The sequence below is a fragment of the Oreochromis niloticus genome, linkage group LG3 (genome assembly GCF_001858045.2).
Source record: "Oreochromis niloticus isolate F11D_XX linkage group LG3, O_niloticus_UMD_NMBU, whole genome shotgun sequence".
Lineage (NCBI taxonomy): Eukaryota > Metazoa > Chordata > Actinopteri > Cichliformes > Cichlidae > Oreochromis > Oreochromis niloticus.
The window spans coordinates 14117660-14140419 of record NC_031967.2 but is presented as its reverse complement, the minus strand read 5'-3'; the positions used below and the strand labels follow the sequence as shown (position 1 = coordinate 14140419).

The 22760-nt window shown below is 40.0% G+C and overlaps 1 protein-coding gene across 1 annotated transcript in view; it reads left to right on the top strand.

Annotated features, from left to right (window-relative positions):
• LOC100691113 (glucosidase 2 subunit beta) overlaps positions 1-22760 on the top strand; it is a 157914-nt gene that overhangs the window by 112141 nt on the left and 23013 nt on the right. The window contains exons 11-12 of the mRNA XM_003450336.5: positions 479-548; positions 2180-2269. Coding sequence (XP_003450384.1) covers positions 479-548; positions 2180-2269 — 160 coding nt within the window. The remainder of the gene's footprint in view (positions 1-478; positions 549-2179; positions 2270-22760) is intronic.

Genomic DNA, 22760 nt, shown 5'->3' with positions numbered 1-22760 from the left:
ATTTAAAGGAGAACTCCTGAATGTGAATGTGGAATTAGACATACAACACTGTGAGTAAGTGGTAAAAGTGCATTAATTAATTATATTTTTATAGAGAGATCAGCCACTTTAGGCAGATACAAACATGTTGTTTTTCATGAGATGAATTATACTTCATCCTGATTCTGTTAACACTCATTTTTCCAGAAATTCTTGTCATACTTGGAACATTTTTATATGATAAAGTGAGCTACCTTTGCTGCTCTAACACTCCCTCTGACTTCTCTTTCCTCCCTGTCTCAGTTAGCACAATGTGAAGAGCCTAATAAGCCTGCCTGTTGGCACTTAGCGCACCTGAAAATAGCATTTCCCCGTTTACGCGCAGCACTGCTCTTCTCACAGTCTTAGATCCACCAAGAGCCCACTGTTTGGCAACACACAGCTGTTGAGATGCAACAACTCTGCATTGTTAATTTGCCTGACCTTTTGTTTTATCTAGCTGCAGAGTGGGAGGCGACCAATCTGAAGAAAGTGGAAGAAGCTTATGAGACAGTCAACATGGAAATAAGGTGAGGCTAAAAAAGAAAGCAACAGAGGCAGAGGTTAGCGCCTACTGCGGCATACGTGTGGCTAAATCCTCAACGTTTTGCACTTTTTGCGGATGAGACAATTCCCTCTCACAGTTTTTGTTTTTTGATTGCAAGCGGGAGCGTGACTGTAATTTCACCAAGCCTTAAAATAGACTCCATCCTTCTGTGCTAACATAGTATGGAAAGAAGCGTGAATATGCACTGTGTGATACCTAAGGCTAATGCTAATGAAGAAAAACAAACACTATTGGCTGTCTTCTGTACTCTGCTGGGTAGTCCTCTTCTGACTTAGTGTGAGCAGAAGCGTGTCCGCCTGGCTGGGAATTACCCACAATCCTCTCTGGCTTTTTTAAGAGAGAAATTGCAACTACTTTTTAGTAAAGAAAAAAACGATTTTATAGGATTCATTCTGCTCTTCACTCTTCTGTCATGCTTACAACAGCTGAGGAGTAAAATCCACGCACAATTTTGGGTACGAATTCCTGTTGTGTGCCTTTTGCTCCCTCTCAGATGTTTTCACAGAGCTCAGAGCCAGCCAGCAATTGCTGATAAGTAGCTTCTGTGGCCCTTAGGCCCCCAAACTGTTCATTACAGTAGGGAGAGAGGAGTGCCAACTACAGAGGTGGCACTTACCAAAAGGTCAGCCTTTTTTCCCCTCAACCAAACACTTGCATGAGAGAGGAGGAGGGTGGTGGAGGGGGGCAGGAGCTGGCATGACTTCATTTGTTCTAATTATTCATTGTCCACCTTGCTTTAATTGCCTCTAGCCGAATTACTCACTGTCATTTGTGTTTGAGGACTTGGATGTGATTTTGTCCCCCGTGTCCCGGCCCTGCACATTTTTCTCGTTTCATACCTTTTAGAAGTCACATGATATCGAGGTCTACTTCTAATTAGTCCATACATTTTGCGCTGTAGAGAGCAATTTCCACAAAAATTGACTCTGCGCGTGAATGTTACGACCCCTGCCCCGCCGAGAATCACATGCGCACACGGTTACGCAACCTGCATCGCTTTCCTGACCCCGAATCGTCCCCCTCCCCCCTCCCTTATCAACCTCAAGCGGAACAATCACCCTCCCTAAACATTTGTTAACCCCATTAGCAATTCTGGGTTATGAATATGGAAATGAGGGCCTGTGTGCTGTTAGAGATAGGGCTCACTTGCCTTATTTGCGATTAGCGAAGAAGAGCAGCCCTTACCGGCTCGGATAATTAGAGACACTGCATAGAAATGGGCTTTAACGGGCCACCTCATCAACACACTATCTGAGACGTTAGTCGCTAAAAGGAGCAAGGAAAATAAAGCTACTTTGTCAGCACAGTTGTGAGTCATGCAGAAGTTATTAGAGCAGCCTGTCAGGGAGTGACAACAAATTGAATTGAAGAGTGTTGTCTTAAAACATAAAAAGGATTCTGTTCAGGTTTAGTTAAAAAATCATTTTTCATGGATTTCTTCCTAAATGATTTGCTTAAAAATACCATGAGTTTTGAAGAACGTTGCCTTCCCTGATGGAACTGAGGAACTTTATGTAACTCTGTACTGTAACTTCCAAAACTAGCTTCAGATGTGCTTCTGATCTGTGTTTCTTTGTATTTTGGTTTCCTCAGTGACTTGCAGAAGAAGTTGGCCATAGACTACGGAACAGACTGGGAATTTCTGTTTTTGAACGGCCAGTGTTACAAGCTGAAAGTATATGAGTAAGTACTGACAGACCTGGAGTGCTTCTGCCTTTTCTTGAACAGTCATGTGAAAAACCAAGTCCACCCTAATATCATCTTGGTTTATCAGTCTCTCACGTTGTCGTAGAGGACTTTTGCCCCACTCTTCCTTACAGAGTTGCTTCAGTTTTTGAGATTTGCGGGCATTAGTTAGCATTTGACCTTAGAACACTTTGGTATTCAGAGGACTTCATGGTCGACTCTGTGAGTGCAAGATGTCCCGGTCCTGTGGCTGCAAAACAAACCCAACTCATCACACCTCCACCACCGTGCTTTACAGTTGGTATGAGGTGTTTGTGCTGTTATGCTGTGTTTAGTTCCTAACGTGTTGCTGCACATTATGGCCAAACATCTCCACTTTGGTCTCATCTCTGGGTTCTTAAAGATGCAACCAGCTCTGCTGCCATGTTCTTTCTCCTGCCCATCCGCCAAACAAGCCATATGTATTCAGTCTTTCTTCTAATTGTACTGTCATGAAGTTTTACATTTAACATGCTAACCGTGTGTCTTCTTTTTTATTGTTGGAGGCCTCAGATCAGGGTGAACTGAAAGCATCAGTGACACAGAGTATATGATTCACGTATTGATCTTTTATATGACCATGCTCTAATGTATGAAAACCAGACTTGGTGCATAGATCCGTGCAACCTTTTGACAAAGCACAAAATTTGCACCATGCAACCATTTTTAATTGTAATAACTTTTCCTGCGTAACGAAGAATCAAAAACTAGCTGTTGCTTCATCCTAAGGCTTGAGCCTCGAGCCTTATTTTATCAGTGTTGACACCAAACGTGGCATCCCGTCCTATGGTTGTCCTGTCAGTGCTTGTAACATGTTGTAACACGATTGAAACAAGGTGTCATTGCACCTGTGCCGCTTTTAACTCTTTGGCCTCTGCAGTTAAAAAGCTAAAAGCAAACGCTACATATTAGAAATCACGTTTCGTTGTTGCAACGCACTTGTCACGATTAAAGGCTGTTACTCGAAACATTAAAGCCTTTAACACTTTGTTTTTATTACTTGTGTTTTACCTCTGTGCTGCAGTTGAGCGTAAACTCTCTGGATGTGGAAGTCAGGCTGTTTCCAAGAGCCCTCACAAAATCAACTTCTTGTCTTGCACAAATGTATTAAAACAAATTGTGTCTATAAGGAATGTGAACCATCTCGTAAAGATCCACCATTTAAGATTGATAATTTGTGAGCTCCAAGTCACCCTGGAGAAGCCAAGCAGCTAAATCAACTAAATTTAATCAACAGAATGAGCTTCTTTTACTCTCTCCTGCTGCATCCCTATGGCCCCTGCTGGGGTAGAATCTGTTCTCCTCAGGATTGCTTGCCAGCTGGAGCTTTAGAAGCCTGTGGGTGGTTGCAATTTTGAAAGAAAATTATCTGAGATCTGCACTAAGAGATCTGCACTGCAAATACATTTTCAGACATCCTTGGAATCAGTGGTTTTCCCATGCCCTTATACACCAGTGTGATTTGTTTGCTTAGTTTGCCATTTAGGAGGCAAAATCTGAAAAGCAAAGATGAACTTCTTGCATGTAAGCCAGAAGAAAATTCGTCTCAGGGTTTTTACATGATAGTTTTACATAACGATATTTCACACTGCTTGAAAAATGGTTTAATTTCACGCTATAGGGATGGGAAGGTGGCTCCTATATTATTTATTGAGCTTTACCACTGGAGATCCAAAAGAGCCTAAATGACCAAAAGACATACGTGAGTTTATGGCATAGCTGATTATCAGTCACATAACACCCAAAGGCTGTATGGATGGTATCATTTTTTAGTTGCTTTTTTTTTTCAAGCCATAAAACAGCAAAGGTTTAAGGGACAAATGAAAAATGTGTATATTTTTTTCAAGAGTATCTCTAGTTGACTTTCAGTAATTCTAAGATCACGGCGCTTAACTGAATTTATTGTTTGCTACAGCTAAAATAAAATAAAAAAATTAATTAATAAATAAGATCATGCACTTCATGGAAGCCCCTAATGCTACTAGCATAGTTAGCTAAGTAAAAATGAAAATGTTAAAACCTTTTTTTCTTAAATTTAGGTAATTTTACTCGCTTGATCCTCAAGTCACAACATTAGTTAGTTTTCTTACTAAAATCTTAAAACTGAAACTTACATTTTGAAATGCAAATCTAACCTGTCGTGTTTGTTATGCCTAACGTGCAATCTTAGCTTTGCTGGAATAAAATAAATGTTCCATGTTGTACTTATAATATTGGGTGTAACTAGCTCTCATCTCCAATTAAAGATCATTATTTTATGCGTCTTTGACAGACATCAGCCTGCGACCTGTAGCGCATCATATGTAGCCATCAAATTCACGTTATATCTTTTAACTATTCTCATTAAATATATGTCATCTGCTAACATTGAAATGTGACCCACTCGCCTCAGTGCCATTATCAGTGGCGAAATTATCAGTACCAGTAAAATAATTTCTGCTCTCACAGCCAAAAGAAAAAGGGGACGGATTATTTTTGCTCATATTTTGACTCCAATTCTTTGCACTTTAATCAAGTTAGCCTATTTCTCTCAGTCTCACACCCTCAGCCTTTTGCACAGAAACCCATAGTATGCTCTCTCTGGCCTATTGGCATCATACTTTCTGTTATTTTTCATCCTTTAAACCACCGAAGAGCACAATATCTACTTGCGTCAACTCAGTTGACCTACCAGCACCCTCTCTCCAATGTACCAGTTCCCCTCCCTGCCCCTCTTTATCCTTCCTGTTTGCCTTGAACCGTGATCCTGAAAAGACATGACATTGACAGACACATAAACCAACAGCTTTCTATAACTCTCCCTCCCATGCCCTCAAGTAGCAAAGTAGCAAAGCTACAGTTCCTCTCCAATAATGGAGCAGAATAACACACTTCTCTTTCCCGCTTCTTGATCGTCGGTTGAAACCGTCTTACAAACGCCCTCCCTGGTGTTCAGATCTCTCACATCTGATTAAATTGCTCCCTTCTTTCTTGAGTGGCGGCCAATATCGAAGATGAGTGCCCGAAGCCATAAAAGTTTGCTGTGCTGAAATGTTGCCTGCCTTTAATATGACTAATAGCTGTGCATTATTTAAATGGACGGGATTCAGTTGGTGCTTGGGTGGGGTTTGTGTTGCGAGATGATAGCAGCTGATGAGACGACTGTACAAACTGGATTTGGTCATGCTTACGCTCATATGTTGCATTCAGAGCTTGTTATTAAAAGCGAGTCTCATCTGTATTGGAAGGTGCCAGCTGAGATTTCTGCTTTGTAAATGTGGGTCCTCTTTTCTTTCTTTTTTTCCTGAGACCTCCGCATCGTCGCCGCCTTGCCTCATGATGGTGTGAATTGCTCGTGCAAACTAGGGCTTGAAGGCCTTTCTTGTTTGTCCATGGGAGAAAAAAATATATAATTACTTTGATTTCAAAGTAGGAGAGAAAAGAAAACAGTCTTTTGTTGTGAAACACTTTCAAGTGGAATGATTAACTGTGAGATTGGAAGCTAAATGCTGTGTAGTAGCACTCTCCACATTGCCTTCTCATCAGTTTCTCTGAAGACTCTAAACAAAACGAATAAAAGCTTACAAAGAGAACTTATTCTTGCTGCATTATCATTTAATGGCCTTTATTGCTACACTCCCAAGCCCCTCTCTCCAGACCTGAGGTACCTCTTTTTATATTACATCACATTCAAAGTACTGTACTGAAGTTTACCACTAGAAATTTAGCCATTAAAAAATCCACGTATTTCCCCCTGAAATGGTCTTTAGGGTGCTGTCGGAGGCCTTATCACAAGTCGGGAATTTAAAACGCGAGCTTCTGCCGGTGAATCCAAAATAAGCCTGGCAATTCAGTCAAGACAGACTGGCACAGCATGAAGGGAGACACCCCATAATGAGTTCTCAGAGGCGGAGTCCCTACCTACAGCAGAGCCTAATATTCCTCCTGTGGATTTGTTGACACTCCTCAAAGCAACTTAAATCGAAGGGCCGTGATTTATGCAAGACTGTCAGGTCAGATTGACTCAGCCTCCGCTCTTGTGTCATTAGAAAGTACAGCTCTTCAGTGAGTCATGCCTGCCACTGTTGTTCAGCTTTGACAGAGAAGAGAGAAGGATAACGCAGCACAAGTGACACTTCCAACTGTCTGCAGAACATCACATGGCCTTAACAGTGCGCCGGGTTCTTCCAGTGAAGAAAGAGAATTCACTAGGATAGCCTAGAGGGAGCTCTTTTAAATTGGATCTAAACCATGGCAATGCGGGTGGTGTGGAGTCCTAGATGTGTCTGCTGTGCGTAACATGGAAATGAAGAGCCATATAGATTTATGAAGTAGATTTCATAGCGTCTTAGCACAAATATTGTCTAGTTGCAAATTGGGTTTGACAGCACCAGTGGGCTTTTTTAGACAGTAAACTATTTGCCGTCTGCCCGTGGACATCAGCGAGATGCTAGAAACAGAAAAGCTAATTTCAGATTTTTGCTGCGAATCATTTGCCAGTCATTCACTGTACCGGTCTTTAACATGAAGCATGGTGGCCTGTTGCTTTTCCAGCAGATATAAACTCAAGAAACAAAAACCACACCACAAACTACATGAAAACCTTGTTTGTCCCGGCTTATAAAGGGGGCAGAAAGGCAAAGGTCGCGGCTATCCCTAATTGGGATCTTGTTAAAATGTGCTTGTGCTGCCACAGCTGCGTAAGCAGGTCCATGCCTTGGAGCATGAGCACTTCGTCAGACCCTTAGCTTTTAAATGATGATAGATGTGCCACGGACGCTGTTGTTACATTAAAGCATGAAATTTAACATCACTCTTAGGGAGCTGCTCATGCAATTAATTAACTTCAAAAGGTCACGTTTGTCCAACTGTCAATAACTACGGAGGCAGAAAGATTGCTCTCGTCTGCTTAAAAATTTGCATTATGCAGTGTCAGAGATGATAGAATTTTAAAGTTTATGTCTTTAAGCAGACAGCTGAAAAACTCATTCTAATATACGATCACCAGCCAGTTTGAACGTGGCATAATTGTTGGTACCAGATGAGCTGGTTTCAGTATCTCAGAAACTGCAGATCTACTGGGATTTTCCCACAAAACCATCTCTAGAGTTTACAGGGAATGGTCTGAAGGGAAAATGTCCTGGAGAAAATGCCTTGTTGACGTCAGAGGCCAAAGGAGAATGTTCAGACTGTTTTGAGTTAGCAGGAAGGCAACAGTCACTCAAATAACCACTGGTTGCAACTAAGGTGTGCAGAATAGCATCTCTGAATGCGCAGTAGCTTGTACCTTGAAGCAGATGGGCCACAGCAGCAGCAGATGACACTCAGGACACTGAGGCTATAGTTTGCACAGTCTTAACAACGCTGGACAACAAACAACACAACGAGTCTGGCTACACAAACGAGTACTCAAATGACCTCCACAGTCACCAGATCTGAAATCAGTAGAGCACCTTTGTGATGTGGAGGAATAGGAGATTCTCATCATGGATGCAACTGTGCAGCAACTGTGTGATACTATCAAGTCAATGTGGACCACAATCTCCAGCACCTTGTTGAATCTGTGCCGTGAAGCATTAGAGCAGCTCTGAAGGGAAAAAGGTGTTCAACCTGATACTAGCTGTGTGCATCAGAACAGTATTTGAAGATGTTTGGGGTGTTACTCCCTTTAGTTATAGGAAGTGTTGTATTCCTTTAGCTTGTTTTGGGTTTTCACTGTGCATCTTTACAGTTTTTGGGGCCATACAGCTATTTTCACTAAAAAGCTCTAAAAACTGTACACCGTTCATCCATTATCAACGAACACGAAAACAAACTCAGCAAGTATCTGATGAATATACCCCGAGCTTTTAGCAGATATTAAATAAGGCTGTTTTATCCCAGAAGAGCAGACCAAAACAAACCTAAAAGGTTGTCTTCCTTTGCTTTGTTCAGGATGTTGAGTTTGGTTTCGTCAGATGGCCAAAAGCACACATTCAAATAAATATATCTGTTTGAAGATATTTCTGTAAGTTTGGAGAAGATGTAGTCTTCTGAATCCTAGAAGCCATGCTGAGAAAAAAAAAAGCCAACTTATTTTCCTGTTGAATCACCGCCTCGCTCGCTCAATTGTGATTCAACAAAGACTTTGGCTGCCAGGATGCTGGTCTCTTCCTGTAAGCATCTGAACACACTTGGAGATTCTGCCCAGTCCACAGCAGGGGTGGCCATCTGAAGTAGCAAGAGTTTTCTGTAGGTCCACAAACCTGTGAGCTGGCAGCAGGAGCGAGTGTGTCTGGTGGGGTCATAAAATTGTCACATCTCGTCAGCCTTCAGGTTGCCAATCTATGGCCAGCGAACTGGACGATGAGTGGCGCATGTGTGGGCTGGTCGTCTTTAAAAAGTCAGGATCAACTTCTTGGAGACTTTTGGTTAAGCCCAGCTTAAAAAAACAGGACTTCCTGTTTTTACTGAGAGCAGACTGAAGAGAAGTTAATCGCCTTTATTTTATCATTATCGTTATATGATACAATAACATGTAACATGTATAATATGTTTTGCTTTGTGAGTGCTTTGCAAGCTGTGCTTGCTGTTGCACTGGCATTGAACTTAAATCAGAGTGCATAACGCACAAAAACATGAAGAGTTGCTGCCAAAACATGGCAAACCGAGCAGACCTATAAACACACAGGGCGGTGCAGTGTTTTCACAGTATTTCACAGTATTTCAGGCAAACGCTCAGTAAACATGAAGCAATAATTTTGAGTGAAACAGAACAGAAATATATAAAATCGAAGGTTTATTTATTCAGATTGTTAAGGTTGGTAAGGTTGCTTTTTATAAATTGAGTCTGTACCCATCAAGTAAATTTAACTTGACCATATTCTATTACATGTAACATTTTACATTGTAACAGTCTAACAAAATTACATGCAAATTTTACATGTAATTAAATTATTTAAAGTCAGCATTTATTTACCTACTTTTTGTTGTGTGTGTCACATTCCTGAGGATACTCCAGTGTTAGTTAGACAACCTCACATTCTTTTAATTTGGAGAACCACAGCCTTAGCACTGAACAGCACATAAATACAGTATGTCACAGTTTGAGATAAAACTGAAGACCTTATTGGAAAATTTGTTTTTCCCCAGCTGTTTAGTTTGTACTGTAAATATGTTAGTGCGAGAAAGAGCTTTCCGAGGAATGGTTTAGCCCCCCTACTGGTTCTTTTTTATTGTAAATTTAAAGTAGCTGATAAGTAGGCAGAACAGTAAAATCCCTCCTGGCGTATGCATTGGCACCCCTACGAGAAAAGTGCAATTATTCTCTGCAGGACTGGAAACTATGATTTAAACTAAAACTCGCAATGAAAACTTTAATACATTTAACAGGGAGACCCAGGATAGGATTAAGCATTACGTAAGAATCAATAAAAACCCAAAAGAGAGACAACAAAGTGTCTTGGTGTATAAAAATTACAATCTCTCTGTAAAGCAGTGTTTATCTTCCAGTCATTCTAAAGCTGTGTCTCATTTAGAGTTCCTGCTGTGGCAACCTGAACCTCCTAGCAAGATCAACTGAGTTTATCTTATCTAATCAAATCTAATATGATCCAATTCAGTGACTGTAAGAACTCCAGTGAAAATGTAATTTCCATCCTACACAAATATTTTTCTTTCGGATGATGCATTACAATGAGTTGTTTCGACGCTAACGGTCGGGGTGCAGCTTGCTTGAGAAATGGCTGTCTCTCACTAGCTCCACAACAATATGATATTTCCAGTGTTACACATGAATCCTAAAGTACAGCTCACACTCGGACTGTTTCGAGTTTCGAGTCCAAGGTTTCTGTTTTGGGGTTTGTGGAAGACTGTTGTTTCTGATAGTCGATAGTCGTTTTAATGGTTATACACAAATTAACACATTTTTAAGTCCATCTTCTTTTTTTCCTATTCAAAGTGATATTTAAAAGTTCAATTTATATGCATTTTTTATTTTAAATGGAAGATTAAATCCAGTCCTTGGACAAATCCAAGACTTTAATGGTTTGCCTTTTAGTAGAATTTCCCCAGGACAGCCTCTTTTGCTGAGCTGCGAAGGACAGATAGTAAAAAGAGCCATAAAGATGAAAAACTAAGTACACCCAAACTCCCTCTGTAGGAATTTCTGCTAATCCTAATTGCTGTTAATCCAGTGCACTTGATTAACCGATTAGCAGTAAGTGTGAGCTGCTCTATAAAAGCAGACGTTTTGACAGTTTGTTGGTCTGAAGGGTTGTCAGGAGAAAGCCTCGTCTCTTTAAAAACTACATGGACTTAGATTTGTAATTTTAGATCTAAGCAAACAAGACTTCTGAAACAATGTCCCCTGGACAGATGAGACCAAAGTCGATATGTTTGTCTATCATACACAACATTATGTTTGGTGAAAACCAAAAACATCATACCAGCACCAACCAACACCTCATGCTAGCCATCAAGCATGGGGTTGGAGGTGTGATGATTTGGGCTTGTTTTGCAACCACAGGATCTGTGCACCTTACAGTCCCTGAGGCGAGCATGCACGCCACTGAGTAATAAAGTATTCTAGATTTAACTGTCTGATATCCTAAACTTGGCCCAAGCCCAGCAGCACATCTACAACACAATAGCTAAAAAAGACAAGAATCAAGGTGCCACAGTGGAACCGTCAAAGTCAAGACCTCAACCTGATGGAAATGCTGCGGTGGGATCTCAAGAGAGCTGAACATGAACAAACTCGTGTAAACTTCCATGAACTGAAGCAACATTGTGAAGAAGAGTTAGCCAAAAAGCCACAATGATGTGAGAGACTGGTAAAGTCATGCAAAATTTATTGCTGCTAAAGGTGCTTCTACAAGCTTTTGAACCATGGGGCGTGGCTAGTGTTATGGCCCGTCTAGGGGTGGCCCGACCATAACATAAGGGTGATCCATCTCCGTCTGACCCCAAGCAGCACATCACACAACAAGAACAATTTGATGGTGACTTATTTACAGTGAGTGAATTTTAACAAAGGAAAGGAGCGGACTATATCTTTGGGGTGGCCCTAACACCAAAACAACAAACAAAAGGAGCCTCTCTAAAGGATGTACCAAACTTACCTATGAAAAGAATCACACCAAATGAGAATGACTTATCTCCCTAACTAACAAAAACATGAGAAAATGGTAATCAAATAAAAAGGCAGTCCACTCCTACATGCTCCTGTATAAAGAAACAGCGCCGGACAGGTAACATAAAGTCTGCCGGTTGAGGTAAGCCGAGGATGAATGACTGGCCGTCATGACGGTGTCAGCATATAAGCCGTCTCCAGGTCGTTAGCCAATCAATCCGTCCCTTGGATCCACCAATCACGGAGAGTCACCTGCACGCTCAGATTAGCATATGAGACAACAGTACGACAACAGTCGTAACACTGGTTTTACATGTGACTGTAGGAGCACACAGAAACAAGCCTCTGGGGTGTGTCTCCTGTCACATACTTTAATACATGACAAGTGACCTCTTCTTCACCTGCATTACAATGCAAAGCACGTTGCAATGTTCAAATGGGCATCAGAAAATTGTTTTGAGACAGACTTCAACTGAAAAAAATCACCAACTGTGAAACGAAGCTTCTTCTTGACACTTTTAGACATTTAGGGCTGAAATGACTGAAGACTTTGTATTTGCTTTGATAGTTCTGACCTTCTGGCCTTGTTACCTTGAGCAATTTCTGTTCAGAAATGGGGTTGAGGCTTTCGTCCACATGACCCATTTAATGTGTGTTGAGAACGGGAAAGGCCTGGTATGAATTGGGCTGAATTATTGAAATGGATCTACAGTTGAGATACTTGTAACTGAGAGGGATATTTAACAGCCAGAGGAAACACATCTTAACTTTTCACCCTGAAAAAATATGTTGTGTTGTTCAAATACCAAAAAAAAAAAACACAGACACAAAACTGTTAATGGAAATTGTAAATCGTCCATTTGTAAAACTGCATTATTTTAAATGTCAGATGATGAAATAAAATTATAGAAAGCAGAGTTATATTAAAGAAGAAGAGTTATCATTACGGTGTTATTTCATTTCACAGTTAAACCAAAGGTAATATGGTGAAAATATACTGTGTCCAAACCTTTACTATAACCTTTGTGATGCAAACACTTACTGCAGAATAGCTTATTATATGTCTTAGATCCTTTATTAATCATTAGCAGGAAATTAAATTGTCACAGCTTCAATAGAGACAATATGAATTCCTAATATAGTTAATAATACATAAATGAAATATGCAATAACTAACATGTGCAAACATGGATACAATCATTATTTTTACTATTACTGTGCATTTAACAGTCTTAGAGCAGCTGGTATGAAGGACCTTACGGAGCGCTCAGACTTTGGTGTTATCAGTCTTTGACTGAAGGTGCTGCTGTTGATCTACAAGCTACACACATGCATTTAAAGTCTGTATCAGTTAATATTGATTAAAAACCTTTGATGCTGATGACTGTTAATCATAGCATCTAATAGGTCAACATTAAAAGATGATGTACAGCAGGTTATTTATAGTAATTTACTTAACCCACTGCACATTACCAGCATTGGTATTGCTGGTAATGTGCATTTTAAGACGGAAAGAAAAAACATGTTGGGAAGAAGTGGGATTATATTTTAAGAATGAGCTTATTAACTAGCTGTTTTCTAGATGGAGATTTTGACCTTTTTCCTGTTGTGTCGTAGAGACTAGATTAACAAAACAACAACAAAACTTTAAGTTGTTGACTTTGACTATTGGAACTGGACATGTTCAGCATGCTGAACATCCAGCAATTGTGTTTACATGTTTTGTGTGATACGAATAAACCATACGAGCTGTGCAAACTACGCTCGGTTGTTTTTAGTGCACCCTTTAAACATGAACCTTATTGTGCATAAGGGAGGCTTTAGATGAAGTGAGCCTGAGTGTTGTGAGAACAGATGTTCCACAGTTGCTCTCTAAGCCTCTGATTGTAGGCTTGGTTCTTATTTTCACTTTTAATGTGGGAACTCTAATTATCACCTTAAGTTATGTTAAAGTAGATTTACTAACACATTTTGGTGTTGAGAACAGTTTTTTACACAGTTGAGGAGGAAAAGTGAAATAATTATTAAATAAGACTAGTTCTACACCTACGTAGGCTCTTTTGTTTTCTGCTAGCAGAGTATATTTGTGTGTGTGTGTGTGTCTATATAAACATAAATTTATACATTTTATCCTATATTGTCAGTTTAATGGTCACATTGTATAGTCACATTGGTGTAGAGCGATAGAAACCAAGAATTAACAGAAGGCAGCATAGCAGACATGGATACATGCCCGACTGTTTCACAGGCCTGTATCCAGGACTAAAGAAAAGTCAGCTCAGTCGCACCAAAATACCTCCAAAGGATAACACAGGTGCTGTGAAGCCAGTTAAATGTTAGAAATAATATCAACACTTCACGCAAAGTCCAGCACCCTTAGAGTAGGCAAACAATGAAAGAGATGGGGGGATACTGCCCAAGATGAAATACAGAGAATCCATAAATACATCAAGAAGATGGGCACCAGGGACGAACTGCCAAGAGAGTGCCTCAGGCAGCAAAAACCAGAGAATGATGAGGATGAAGATGATATATTGTAAAAGACCAAGCCCTTTCATTGGATCTATCATTGGCATATAGAGGAACTGGCTGACCTCAAGAAATCTTACCAGGAACTTAAAAAGTCCAGCCTGAAGGACATCATGGAGTTTCTGATCAGGACAGCGAGAGAAAAAGCCCTCAGCAGAAGGGTCTCACTTTGCAGGCTGTGCAAACGGGGTCATGAGACCATCCATCACAGGGCAGCAATGCAAAGGATGTGAGTCAGGACAGCGTACTCGGAAAATCGAGTCGCAATGTGACATACCTACGAAAGAACAATGAAGGTGAGATTTCAGAGCTGGTGGTGAGCCAACCAGATATGGTGATGGTTGACAAGGAGCAAAAGACAGCAGTTGCGATTGATATGCCAATACCAGCTGACTGTAATGTCAGGATGAAGGAGCATGAGAAAATATGAAAGGTGTCACTGCCTAAAGGGACAAGTTGAACAGATATGGAAGGTGAAGATGAAAGTGGTCCCAGTCTTAATGGGAACATTAAGGCCTGTGACCTCCAAACCTGGTTCTAGCATATTCAGGTTACAGCTCAGTCTGAGTCCACTCCTAGAATTGGACAGACATCCCAGATCTCTGGTAGAGGTCTTAAGTTTGAGGAAGACGCAAACCATAAATACTGATAAGCTACAATATTAAAGCTGCCTGCCTATTATTGTGGAGGTCCACCATATACCACCAGAGCAGCTCTTATCCATCAGGGCATGGACAGAGAATGCCTGGAGGTGTCCTGTGGTTTGTGGTAGCAGATGCTTTGGGTCCTCTGTATGGCTGAATCTGGCTTTTTGAGCCACATCTTTCCCATTTTAAATTGGATTGGGATCTGGGGAGTTGAGGCCAGGTCAGCGCCTTGGGCTTTGTGTTGTGTTCCTCAAGCAGTTTCTGAGCACTTTTTGTGATGTAGTGGTGTTTTTTTGGCTGCAGCCATCAGGAAGTGCTTGTTTCTGTCAATGTGAGTGCCTCATGGAGACTTTATAGTTGCATCCAGTGTAATACAAACGTAAATGTAGTTATATCTACATGTGATTGTTTTACCCTCAGAACACCTTAATGTTTATGACATTTTGAGAACAGACTTTTTCATGCTGTCCTTTAGTGCTGTCAGCACATTTTTGTATAAGTCAGCCTTCAACTATTTTGAGAGGAAAATGGCAGCAATGATAATAAAGTGACATCTTCAGACATGGAAGGAGAATGTAGCTCTAAATGATCTGCCAGGGGCTATTTGCCTTATTAGCCTCAGTGATAGCTCCAAAAAACTAAATTGGCTTCAATTTTGACTTGTAATGTGTACTATTTTTTTCTTTAAATTGAGGTAAGGCATCTAAGCAAGAAAGGCTCTTACATTCTCTGTTTTATGTTTTTTCTGGGTAATTTATGTGGAAGAGGTTTTCGCTACACATTCACCTTCCCAGAAGAAAAAGTCTCTACTTCAAAAGTGGCTTTAGTGTGACTCTTTGGGCTGCCAGGATTACAGTGTGGAGAAACGATGTGATCGCAATGCTCTTTTTGAAAATATATGAGCCCGGAAATTGAATTTTAAATAGTCCTAATATTAGCTACAATACTGGAATCTGACTCCATAATTGTGCTTGAGAGCTGATGAGATGAAATTTAGGATAAAAATAAAACTCTCTCCATGGTAGCAATTTGAAACTTTTACTGTAGGAAAGAGACCCAAACACTGCAGACTGCCCTTTTTTTTAACAACCAAGACATAAATCAAATGGCCTCTCTCCCACCTTCATCTCTGGTAGCAGGTGCTCTCATATTAGATGCTGTCCTGGGGAGAGAAAAAAACACTATAGCAAGAAAATGAAATTGCTCATAAGGTAGGGATAGGCCTCTACTTACAATATAATGAAAGTATAATACAATATAATGCTGAGGTAAAATAGTTCCAAAGCAGTTTAATTAGTCAAATCAATTAAACATAAGTCACAGTTGGAATCTTAACATTAAAGTGTTACACAAACGTCATGTGCATACTTGCTTATTTAAAGTGTATATGCTATGTGTTAGTCCTGTGCTGTTTGCACGTATCTGAACGATGGGGATTATCTGACACTATGATATGCACTTTTGTGAAACTATTATTTGAAGATTGGACTCTGCTGTCAAAGTGATATCATGAAACGTAATAAAAATCAATCATGACAATCATCCATAAACCACATATGTTAAAGGATGGAATTTTACTAATTTTTAGTCATAATGATTTGCTGTAGAATAAAAGGCACTAACTCTCCAGTTAAAAGGGAGCAGAATTAGAAGATTTGTTTTTAGTCCTGGGAAATACTCTGTGTACTACACTATACTCTATCTGCTTTGTTACTGAGAGATTAGTGAACATCAATACAGTCTTGCTGGCTTAGCTTATAAAATATATCAGACAAGGGCAAAGCTTAAATTGTTAAAAGTTAGGTTGCACTGTAATCTGAGATTCATGCAGGGCTAATAATGCTGTAGCTTTCAGAAGTATTTTCATTATTAAATCTTTCAAGCTGGGCTAGCAGAGTGCCCACGTGTCAGGTCTTTGTGCTAAACTAAGCTAATGTAGCTGACTGTCTGCTGTCCAAATTTATGTCTAAGTGGTTTAAAGCCATTTTACCTATAACTCAAAGCAGTTTTTCTAAATTGATAATCAGTTATGACAAATGTGTTTTACATCTGTTACATCAGTCTGTCCTGAATTTAAGTAGAGATTGAAATTGGATTCCTTTTTTTCAAGGTTATCACAACGCAATATTGACTCACCTCTGTGAAACAAAACTAAAAAATGATCTCCCAAAGTAGTCAGCATGTCAATTTTCTTTATTTTTTCTGTTCGGATGAGGCAGATATTATTTGAAAATATTGCTTATATTAGTTTCTTTCTCTTTCTATTATGTATTATTTGATTAATTATTTCATTTGTGACTGTCAGCAATTGTAATTTTGCAGTCTCTGGAAAAAGTCAAAGTAATTATTCCCTGTTCCTTTCTGTCTCTCTTGATTACTCACTTAGACAATGATACGAGTGTTATTTTGGCTAAAATAAGAAATGGCACATATTACATATTCTGAACAACATTGTTTGTCTTCATATTTTGCTTCCAGGGAGCCAGAGTTTTGTTTTAATGCCTTAAAGTTGTCTTGAGAACTAGTTCTTTGGGCATTCCCAGTTTTTCTTTGGACATTGGCTGTTTTTTCACTCCTTTTCAGTCCAGTCCATTTTTTATTGTTTGTTTAGACCTTTAATAGATAATAATTATCTATGAATCATTAAAGCATATGAAAAGCTGCTGACCTAAGGGATTAAAAGACAGGTTAACAAAATAAGATAACTTTATTGTCATTGCAAAGTCATACTGTGCTCCTGTGGAAACAACAACAAACGAATTTGAAATTGTATTTTTTACTTTATTTAGTAGCTGCTTTTCAGACATTGTTCGCATTTCTTTAGTTGAATCTATGAAAAATTCTAAAGTTAACACAGTTTTATGGACATGCAGTAACAGGATGATTCCCGAAGAGCTGTTAGTTAAATGCTTGACATATCATGGCATGCATGGTGTGCAGTTTGTCCTTAAAAAATTTGAGGAACTTGAACAAGTGGAGGACAAAAGAAGAAGTAGCTGGACTAAAAAAAACAATCTACAGCAGATAAATGATATCTGACAGTCATAACCCTAAGAAACAGGAAAAATAAATCCACCAAACACTTGACATTACTTTATAAATGCCATCTGTCAAACATGGTGGAGGCTCTGTCAGGATGTAGGGCTGCATTTCAGCCAGGGTTGCTGGAGATCTCATCAAAATTAATAGAATTATAAACGTAGAAAAGTACCGTCAGATTTTGAGAAACCTAAGATAACATCTGGAAAGAATCTGACTGGCAAGAGCTTCTTTCTTCAACATGACAATAACCTCAAACACACTGCCAGTGCAGTAAAAGCATAACTGGATAGAAAAACACACAATGGAGCACTATCAGTCATGGGCTGGCATCCCAAGAGCCCAGACCTCAACATTATTGAAGCAGTGTGGGATCATCTTGACAAAGAATGGAACAAAAGGCAGCTGACATCCAGAGAAAAGATTTGAAAGAAAGCTACGAGAAAGCTCGAGTTCAGGCAGTGTTGAATAATAAAATTGGTTACACCAAGTATTGACTTTCAATCTCGTTACAATTTTGCAAACTCCTATTTGCATTTTTCTGTGCAGACACATCTCAACAGCATCTATGTCCCGTTTTTCTAACAAAATATAAAGAAATGAGGGAATGCTCAAGACTTTGCACTGTCCTGTGTGATGACAAAATATTGTGAATTTTAAAATATTATCAACAACATGAGGATGACTCAAATAAATAAAGCTATCTAGAGTATAACCTGTTACACAACTGCAGAAACACATTCTATTTACTGTGACCTAAGGTGTCTGTATGCTATCAAGATGAATAGTGTTGGTTTCCCTTAAAGTTTGCTAATAAACAATTAACCACACCACTTTATATTGCCGAATCACCTTTGACTCCTGGCATGCCAGCAGAGTGTACACAGTGTTACCTGTAGCTAGCGTTGATGTTGCTGTGTTGCAGTGTCACCTCTAGTGAACTCCACCCACGCCGTCACATAGCAGTCTAGTGGGAGAAGTGCTTAATTGCTGTCTTTCTCTCCCTGTACTTTCGCTCTTCTCTGGATCTCAGTGGACTGAGGAATAAATATGCTCACCTTTTTTCCTGCGTATCCCCAGTGAGAACTAGTTGAGGGATTGTCTCGGAACGCTAATTAACATTTGATTGTTAAAGGTTGTTTCCAGTTTCTAACAATGTTGCTTTTTTCATACTTTTGATGTTTGTTATGAATATGCTCACCGACTTAACTGACACGAGAATGTAGAAAAATGCCAAAAAGTCTGGTGTAATCTAGCATTTCCTGTTGGCTCACAGGTGTGAGACTTCGTTTTAGTCCAACCAAGTACCGTTAAAAAAAGTTCAATTAGATAAAACACATATTTTTGAGGGATCTGGAAGGAAAAAACAAAGCTAGTTAAGCCCTATTAGCTTAATTGTTCGCCTTCATTCATTTAGCAAAAATGACAGACAAAACTATGAAAGTACGGCGCATATTTAACAGAACACAATTTACAATTTACACACTTGAAGTTCTCTATTTAGGTTACACAAGTAGTTTGTAAACATTTCGGTGTTTTCTAAGTAATTCCACTGTAGTTACAAGCATATATATATTATTATTGAATTTCTTTTAAACTCTTTCTGTGAAATATAGAGACCAGTCGGCGACCTTCCGGAAACCACTGGTTGCTAGCTAAAAATGTATATTCCCCAAGCACTTGGTGAGTGGTTGCCAGCGGTTGCTAGGTGAAAGAGGTATTTGGTGCTGCACCAAAACCTCCCAGCTGGGCAGTAGTTGATTAATGGTTGCAAATCGGCACATTCCTTGCAAACTACAGCCAACCGCAGCAATCTGCTGGTAACCATAGTAGCCATAGGCAGGTTTTTGGTGTAGTGCTCTCTTCGAGACTAGCCATCAACGGGTGGGGAGTACACAATTTCGCTGGCAACCAGAGATTTCCCGGGGTCTCTAGGCCCATGTGACAGAGGCCTTACAAGACACAGTGTGTATACAGCTATTTGAAATACTAGCACATTGCCCACTTGTTAGCATTAGCAAAGGTGGATGTCACCCAGTGGAGATTTCTTTATCAGGTTTTAAAAATTTCTTGTATGAACTGGTGACATCCTTTTTAAGTCATGGAAAATGATGACGTTATGTCAAATCCAGCCTACTGTCTAAATGGGCGGTGTCCAAACCCAGGCCTCGAGGGCCGGTATCCTGCAGGTTTTAGATGTGTCCTTGATCCAACACAGCTGATTTAAATGGCTAAATCACCTCCTCAGCATGTCTTGAAGTTCTCCAGAGGCCTGGTAATGAACTAATCATTTGATTCAGGTGCGTTGACCCAGGGTGATATCTAAAACCTGCAAGACGCCGGCCCTCGAGGCCTGGAGTTGGCCAAGCCTGGTCTAAACTGTGACTCAGATGACTACATCATACAGTACACTCAACTGTCGCTTTAATACAACTACTTCCTAGCACATTAGAGAGAGGGCCCTCTAAAATAAGACCACCCATCGTGCAAACAACCTGACACTCAATAATGCACTTAGTCCCTAACAATAGAACCAGCAACTTTAAAGTAGTTTGAACAACCAGTTGTCCAGATGAACAGACAATCACATACAAAGGTTCACTAATTTATTAGTGTGATGGTTGGAATATCGTAATTCGTCCACCATTAAGACTAATCTTTGTGATTGTGTGTTATATGTTAATTGAGTTAAACTGGGGAGAATTTCAATACAGAGCTAGTTTTTCTTTATGAAATCAACAGATTTATGAGTGAACTGAGCCTACTGTCTGATCCGGTGAAGCATGAAGTACTGCCTGAGGGGCTAAGTGGTTGCATCTAAGATATTTATTCTGTAAATGTGTACCTTCAGGCCCTAGAACACCTGCCAAAGTTTGACACAGTGTTACCAACTTATTATGGCTAGTGCCAGAGCTGCATTGGAACAAGGTCGTAGATCGAGCGGTGGGCGTTGGAGTTCAGGCCCTTAATGGGAGGATCAGTCTTGTCATTTTTGATTTTCTGCTTCTAATCATTTTCAAAGATTTATTTAGTCACCTATCGTGTTCTCCCTTTCCTTCTTTCTTTTGCATCCTCCACTCAGAGTCTCCCGTGTTGCACGTCATCATCTGTCATATTCGAGGCCTGTGCAGTTGGTGATTCATATGCAGAGCGTCACCACCAGCACACTTTGATTCCCTCCTACTCTCTTTTGCGCACTTTTATTCTTTTTATCCTTCTGTCTTGCCCTTCCCTCTGTCTTTGTTCTCCTGGCTCCTTCTTAGTCTTATATTTCCAGCACTGTCAGTCTCTTCTCCTCAAAGCCTTTGTCACTGCCCATCCATCTCACGAATACTTCCTCCTTCATGTCACACTGTGCTCATTTGCTTAGGATAGCCAGAGACAGTTTGTGTAAATGTGCCTCTTCGACCTTTCTGCTATGTCCCATTTATATAACATAGGAAAATGTGAAGTGTCTGTCTGCAAGACAGACAGCTAATCAACCTGCAACACAGTCTGCTCGGCATTTCTAATCTCTAATCAATTTTTTTTTTACCCAGCGACACATTTTCCGTGTTGCTATGCCTGCTTTGTTTTCTTGCAGACTGCCACACGGAGAAGAGCATCCAAGGTCAAACCACAGTGCCCCCGCACACAAATAGCCTGGCCGTATTTTTTGTTTTTTTGGCACAGTGATGGCGTGTCAGCAAAAGTGTACAGGGATAGATGGCTTTGCCTTGAGGGTAAGAGAGGGAGAAAAGAGGTACGGACGTAGAGGGGTACTCCCTTCTGGGACTCATTTGATAGCTTTTTCATTTCATCCTTTTCCACCGCCACCCCCTTCTTTCGCTCACTGTGCTTCTGTCTATCAGGTGCCATCTGTTTCAGAGCTCAGATGAGGATGTTTGTTGTTGCTGAAACACCTGCTTTACAAACTTAATGAATCTCCTGGCTTGTATAAGGAACAATGAAGCCAATGTCGAGAGGGAATTCAAATTCATTAATTATTATTTTATTTAGCATGGAAAGCTACTTGGCACATATCACATTGTCCTATTTGGCAATCAGTTTTGCTTTTATTGGTTCATGATAGAAACCAGTTACACGAGGTCTTCATTGACCTTAATTCAGTTGTAGGTCTCCTGCTGACTTGTCATGTGACTTTGGAGCTTCTGGGTGTAGATTCTGGAAAGCAGAGCCTATACCCATATTAGATACAACTATGTAATGTAAATAAAAATGTAATAAATGAATCCACAACTCATTTAAACATATTTCTTTAATTTTAAAATGTAAAGTGGCAACATATTCAATGTTGCAATTGTGATTTTTAAATATATTGTGATAATAAGAATCCTATTGACCCATTACATGGTTCTGTGTACACAGCAGGAAGGAGTGGATCAAGAAGACCTCTGAATAAACAATCAGTGGTTAAAGTTGGAATGTCAAATACTGATTGGTTAATAGTGAAAGTCAAGATGTGGGTTTTGAACAGCACAAAGAAATACTTTGTGTTGGTCATACATAGTCATGGGGAAAAAATATGTAGACCTTTATTGCTTCCACATGAATTAAGAGCAGCCGGGTGCTGCTAATCATTCCACTTGCTTGATTATCAGTGTGACCATAAGAGCAGAAGATTTGGCAGTTTGCTTGTTCTCCCTTAAAACAACATAGGAGAACAGCTTAGGTTTACAAAGCATCTGCACAAACCACGAGACATGTGGAACAATGTCCTTCGGAGAGATAAAACCAAAGTGGAGATGTCCAGCCAGCATCACATTTGTCGAAAACCAGTATTACAAACACCTCATATCGACTGTAAAGCATGACGGTGGAGGTGTGATGATTTGGGTGGTTTTGCAGCTGCAGGACTTGAGCTTCTTACAGTCTGCAATGCAATAATAAGTATTGTAGCATCAGATATGAGGTCGTGTGTCCAATAGTTCAAGCTTGGCCCAGACTGGATCATGCAGCAGAGCAATGATCCCAAGCAAAGAAGCCATTAGAAGGAATTGAACATTAATTATTGATCTGCAGAACTCAATTATGCTATTTGGTGGTTAGATGCTGATGGCCCATCACAGCAGAATGAAATCCCAGAAGTGATAAAAAATTAGGGCAGGACCGCCCCCCCGGAGTCTAGACCCTGATGGTATTA